The 6,953-nt window shown below is 40.1% G+C and overlaps 1 protein-coding gene across 1 annotated transcript in view; it reads left to right on the top strand.

Annotated features, from left to right (window-relative positions):
- The window catches only part of TENM1 (teneurin transmembrane protein 1), a 431,171-nt gene that overhangs the window by 375,756 nt on the left and 48,462 nt on the right, over positions 1-6,953 (top strand). The window contains exon 24 of the mRNA XM_018558628.1: positions 1,928-2,433. Coding sequence (XP_018414130.1) covers positions 1,928-2,433 — 506 coding nt within the window. The remainder of the gene's footprint in view (positions 1-1,927; positions 2,434-6,953) is intronic.

Genomic DNA, 6,953 nt, shown 5'->3' with positions numbered 1-6,953 from the left:
AATGTTAGGGGAATCCCGCAGGATCGCAGGACACAGGCTTTGCAAATAAAGTAAAGTTTATTAACTTAAACAGCTTCACAGCAGCAAAATAACAAAACAGTTCATCTTCACTGATCAGCTGGCCAACTCAAACAGCAACTCTTCAGTACAACACTAAAGAACAGTCTCACCGACATGAAGTTTTCAGAGCTGCAATCGCAGTTTATACAGTCCCAGACTTCAAGGGTAACTTTCCCAGTCTACAGATTTCCAGCAGGATTACTGACATTCAAGCTCACAGCAGTACACAGATCCCCACTCTCCAACCTCCTCCACACTACTCCTCACCTGCTAGCTACCACTTCCTGTCTTTTAAACACACTCTTCCTCCAGCAGGTGAGTTAACCCCGTCTCATCCTTTAAAAGGACCACAGTCCAAACAGAGGGGAAATATAGCGTCCTTCCAGGACCCAGCCCCGGTGTCCTGTACAATATATATATATACCCTATAGCACTGTTAATTGTTTATAAGGTAGGGTGCCCACATGAGTACAAATGGAAATCAAGAACAGCATTTAAGTGTATGTAAAACCAAAACGTTTTCTAGTTTTGGATAAGGGGGGAGGCGTGTGATTTCATAGAGCCCCCCTTGCTATATTTAAAAAGAAGACAGATCTCCCGCGGTCTCCAGTATCTTGAGGCTTGATAAAGAGGCAATCTTGGATAGAGTAGGGGTTAAGGTCCCTGTCACTGGGGCACTGATCAAAAATTACTCCTCACTTAATTTTCCCTTCACTTCCTGTCACTGAGATACAGAAGAGATACACTTCTGCTCTGCCCTATGCTTCCCTTATGCTTCCTACGACCTCCTCATCAAAACAAGACATACAAAATAAATCCCAGCTAGGGCCAAACAATGTATACTGTACAGACCCTGACCTCTATCCAGACCTGAGCAGGCTAGGCAATGCCTCTGTACCTGCTGTGTTTTTATGTGTAGATATGATATGGATGGCGTGGTGGGGTGGGGTGGGAGGTGCTGAGAAAAACAAAAGTACACTTACACTTCAAAGCACTAGTAGCAAACATATGGAGCCACAGCTAGAACAGGGCTGTGGTTCAAAAACCTGAACTTTTGTTTTTTACATGTGCAAGTCATGTTGCTTTGCAACATTTTTTTAATAAATGAGATGGCTTCTAGTTATTTTTCCTGCTCCAGGGTATGTTCTGTGTATGTGGTAGGCACTAATAATGATTCAATATGGGCAGCACTGATTTCCAAAGACGTCTGGTGCATTTTCAATGCAGAAATGTCAGTGTGCAATCACACCATCCTTTTAAGTCTTAATCAAATAATAGACTAAGGGTCTATACTAAGGGTCCCAGGCAATCTGAGTAGAAACTGATTTATCTAAGCTAACCTTAGTAATAATTAATCATAGGACAACTCAATATTACTAGCAATGCTGGGATCACTCACACAGCTCACCTAGCAAATGTACGGTGCATGAGACTATATAAATATATGTGAGTGTGTGTGGTATTTAAATGTAACAGTTCATGCTCTGCAGAATAATAGCACACATAAGCAAATGCAGCCCTCCATTTTGCTAATGCTCATCAACAAATGTTTATCATCATGCAGTTCTAGTAATACATTGTAGATATTGCTGTGTATGGAAATACGGCAGATGTCCTGGCACTGTACATGTAGCTGAAGAAAAAACAATTTTTAAAGCAGCGGGTTTTGAGTTTTCAAAAATTGGGATTGCTGAGATAAATGTGCAATAATGCTAATCTTTGCTGATTTACTCTAAAATTGAAACCACTGTAAATAATGCTTTTAAAGTAGGCTGCAAGTTTTAAATGTCTTCTGTTTATTTTCCTTTCCCATAAGAAAATGTTTTTAACTTATAGATTAACACATTGGATGTTATTTGTCCCTTAGGTGATGGTGGATTTGCAAAAGATGCCAGGCTAAAAGCACCCTCTTCATTAGCTGTATCTCCAGATGGTACACTGTACATAGCTGATCTTGGCAACGTACGCATCCGAGCAGTCACTAGGAACAAGCCGCATCTGAATACCATGAATATGTATGAGGTTGCCTCTCCAGCAGACCAAGAATTGTATCAGTTCAGTACCAATGGGACACATCTTCACACTTTAAACCTTATAACTAGGGACTATGTGTACAATTTCACATACAATGGTGATGGGGATGTCATCTCCATCACTAGCAGCAATGGCAATTCAGTACATGTACGAAGAGATGCTGGAGGTATGCCATTATGGTTGGTGGTCCCTGGAGGTCAGGTGTACTGGCTTACCATCAGTAGCAATGGTGTGTTAAAAAGGATATCAGCCCAAGGATATAACCTAGCACTGATGACATATCATGGCAATACAGGACTACTGGCCACCAAAAGCAATGAGAATGGTTGGACGACTCTAGTTTGTTTTATGTAAATGTCTACATTTTCATGCAGTCTCGTGACATGATGGCAAACATTGTACTAGCCATCCTTGCTGAATAATTCATGCTGGAAAATCAGAGTGGTCCACAATATCAGTGAAGTAGTGCTACGCAAGTAAATTGTATATAATGTGCAAATATGGCATGGTAAAGATTGAGTGCAGAATACATGGCAATGCCTGCAATAATGTAGAAAAAAAATGTTGTTAATCCCGTTATATTCCACATGTTATCATTCACTTGGTATACAGCCATGTTTTGTTATGTGCTTTTGTTTTCATACCTTAATAATCTTTAATGTAAGACAGAAACATGGAAACTGCCATTATTGACTTTTCTTGAAAATACTAGCTCCCCTAGGGGAGTCATTCTGATGGTTTTGCTTCAATACTTTGTTATGTCTCAGAGATGCAGAGACTGCTAACAGTTCATCATCTTTATTTCACACACACACATAGGCAACTTCTCCTCCAAAAAATTGTCTCCTAAAGCGACAATTTTTTTTTAATATTCTTGTTTATGTGGGCCAGACTTCCTATAAAATAACTTTATTTTGCTCTTTATATTTTTTATTTCCTTGTTTTCTAGTGATATCCAGTCGCTACCCCCACCTCCCCCCATATGGGTGCCTCCATCAGGTAGCCGACTGCTGGGAAGGCATCTGTACGTGCACAGTCATGGCTGTGCCCGCACCTAGCTGTGTACATCCATAGACACACACAGCGTGCCGGCGGCAACGCACTCCACCCTTGCAATCATAGTTTGATTGGCGGCATAATGGGCCTATGGCTCATCTGCCCTCAGTACCCTCCCCCATAACCAGGAAGTTCAGGGTCCTTCCAGCCTTTCTCCCCCTCTGCTCCAGTGGTCTAAGGTCCTGTGAGTCATAACGTTCAATACATGGTGTTTAGGACATGAGTACCCAGTGGAACATATCACTCTTGGAGCAGGGGAGAAGACAGGCTGGAGGTAGCACTCTAACAGTCATCCGGCTGCAAGGTTCAGGTGAGTATAACTTTGTTATTTTCGCACCTAAGCGGAAACAAGCATCTAACACTTGCGGTAAAGGGGTAGCCCTGCTGCAAGGGGTAAGAATGTTTTCCAGAGTTCTTCTTTAAACAAAAGTGATAGTGGGTCCCCCTCAGCTGTCACACAGTTCCAGTACATCCAAAACATTTTTCGACATCTCCATGCAGTCTAGAGGTGGACAGTGGAACATAAATGTTTATGCGGCGTGTAATATGTCCATGCTCCTGTTATCCAAGTCAGGCGCATTGATGCCCCAGTTCTAGTAACTTCTGGGTCCACCATCTGTTCCTAGTTTGGATAGGTTCAAGGATGTCTATGGGGAAATATCTGCAGATTAGCAAGCAGATTGCAGATCTTAGAGATCACCCAGAACTTCCTAGAACTGTACTAGGCAATCAAGAAAGAAGAAATCAAGAATTAATAGGGATGTTATTTTGGTCAATGTCTTGTGATGAACCTAAAAGAAAACAAGCTACATGTTTATACTAAAGAAGCTGATTTAGATGTATTTGATGGCAATGTGAACAAAAACTATGCAGTAATCATAAGAGCCTGCACTGCTCATTTATCACGAGTGTTTCTTTAATGTTTGCTCCTTAAAAAAAAAAACTTATAGCATATTAGTTGGTTAGTGAGTCTGCAGATCCCCTTAAGGGTTTGCTATAGCTCCAGCTGAGTCCTTTCTTATTAAATTCATCTTCTCTGTTCTTACTTAAGAGCAGCTGCATGTTATCTGGGAGATGAATATTTGTATCTTCAAACGTAATATTACTTATTGCCTAATGCCTTATAAGCATCCGGTCTTTCTGTGTCTTTTACTCATTCTTAGTAGTTTAATAGAAGGATGGATCTTCGCATTGTTCCATATTCTTGATGTAAGGAGTGGAGTCACATAGGAAGGACATATACCATCATCATTATTCCATCTAGACACTCAAAGAAATCTTTTCTGCAGAGAGTAGGCTTTGTGAAGATCACATTAGCAGCATATGTAAGATATGCTACAAAAGCTTATGGTGTTATTAAAAACTATGTCTGATGTACTCTTCCTGCAAAATGAAAGTAAAGTGTTAGCAGCAAAAACTGTGTTTTTATAAAGCATTGTAATATCAAAGGAAATGGTATTTCACGAAGAAAGCACAATGTAGATTTTTTAATACTTAAGAGAGAAAGATAAAATTTAATTGGTTGCAATGGGGTACTGAATTTGTGCATTATTATTGAACCCCCAATCCAATTCTAGCTAAAATGTTTATTTTCACTTTAAGTAGAGTAAAAAAGAGAACTTCTGTCAAATATTTATAGCTATAGTGTGATACCATATTGGAGATTTCCGCCTGCCCCTCCCCCCCGCTTCCCCCGTCATGGTGACAGCATGAGGGGTTGAGGTCACTGAACCAGAAAAATACTAGCGGTAATGAAATCATGAGGAAAGTTGCTGCGTGTTTGTTATTATCTACGGCCCTAGATTGAGGAGATTGCACATAACTTCTTGTCCCATGTGATACCTTGCCACTGAGTAGGAGAAAAGCTCCCCATTGTGGACAAACACATAGGGAGGGATTTATCAAAACTGGAGCAATCAGAATCAGCATCTCTCTTCAGTTTTCTCAGGTAAGATTTGAAAATGAAAGAGAGAAGCTGGTTGGCTGCAGTGCAAATCAGCTCCAGATTTTGTCTGCCCCAGTTTTGATAAATTCCCCCCATAGAGTACAGCTCCTTGTTGTCATATCTGGATATCATTCAAGAATTCCTTTAAATTAGTTGTAAGTTTAGTTAGGAGAATTTAAAGCCCATCTGTAGCCATTACTTTTTTTTTTTTGAACAGAGTGGGAAATTGTTTTTATTTGCAGCCTGTGCCCCCATTAGTGAGACTTCCTTTCCCAGTGCCCAAGGACAACCCCTCCCCTCACTGTCATACGGACAATGGTTCACAAAAAGGGAGTGAAAATCTGCAACAGGGACTAAAACAACAATAATAAGCTGATAGGAGCTAAAGTGTCATGCTTGTGGTGCCATTTATTGTTAATGGTACCCCCAATCATGGAAAACAAGTCGCCCCTTTTCATGTGCAAAGACGCATTAAAAATGCACAAAAAGCATTCTATTAATTAACAAACAAAGCTCTAAAAGCATGATCGTCTTTGCCACATTTGTAAGGCACGAATGAAAGGGCTGCAGTATGTGCAAAGAACGCACATAAATGTGTCATGTGATGTTACGTTACACATGTGTGAATGGTGTCTCAAGGGAAAACAGCTTCACCCTGTTTACTAGCATTCACTCTGCTAAGGGAACATTCACTTTGCTAGGTGAACGGTATCTACTTATTTAGTGGGTCAACACCTTTGTTGGAAATAATTCCTCTTACAGAGTTGTGTCAGAATGTTCTTGGTATATCTTTTTTTTAGGTCAAATGTAATGTAATACTGCATCATGGTCAGTAGATGGAGCTGTGCAGCATAGGAAATAATGGCTTATTTCCTGTGCTCCTCTGCTCCATCTAGTACCCATAATGCAGCATTACATTGCATTAAACTTTTTCTGTTTACCTCTATTCACACAGAATAAATGTTTACAGAGGCGTACAGGGTAAAGGATCCTGCAAATTGTTTAGAAATAGATCCCCAGGTGTGAAAAGTCTTTTGAGTAGAGTTGCCATTGGTGTATGGTAACAGTTTATTACATTTGTTAAAGTAGTTTTAAACTCACAAACTTGTTTTCAATAATGAGTCCAGATCAAAGAAATATACATTGCCAAGGGAAGTATTTCTTTAAGTGTTTGCCCTAACATTTACAGCCATCATGTTTCCGAACAGCTCCAACTCCAAACTCAGCTTTCCTAAACTTCCTGTCCAATACAACATCACAAGGGAGAGCACAGTCTCTAGTAGCTGTTTGACTAATAGCTTGGAGAAGGAAAGAATGGGTAGGAGGGGAGTGACTTGCCTTGCTGTGTTTGTGGGGAGGCACAGCTTACTAGCACACAGAATGGCTCCTTAGCACCCTGCAAGGGAAATGAGCCACCCTAAAACAGCATATCAGGGATTCTGCAGGAAGCTAAAACTTGTAACCATCAAGGAGCAGAATCTATTGTAGGGGATTTAATCTGCATTTGAAATTTTTGTAATATCATTTTAACTGTTGGATTATATATATTATGTATGTGCTGTCTGCCATCTGCAGAAGACATTGATATTTTGCTACGTTTCCCATGAAAATAATAATGAACATAATAATAATAAAAACTTGTGTATGATGATGTGACAGTTAGGAAAGACAGGTGTTTTGTTTTTTTTCACATTTATGGTACGTTATAGTGAACACAAAAAAGGAAGCTCTGTTGCAAATAGTTTTAGAGACATAGATATCACAGGTGTAATGGAAGATCTCAAAAGCAACCGCGGGAGATGAGCAGAGTGTTGTGGCGAGGTTATTTGTCTTGCAAGATCACCATGGCAACATTAGA

Source organism: Nanorana parkeri, unplaced genomic scaffold (genome assembly GCF_000935625.1).
Source record: "Nanorana parkeri isolate BGI_ZX_2015 unplaced genomic scaffold, ASM93562v1 scaffold349, whole genome shotgun sequence".
In the NCBI taxonomy this organism is placed as follows: domain Eukaryota; kingdom Metazoa; phylum Chordata; class Amphibia; order Anura; family Dicroglossidae; genus Nanorana; species Nanorana parkeri.
Note: the sequence above shows the minus strand (reverse complement) of the source record. Positions and strands in the feature narration are given on the sequence as shown.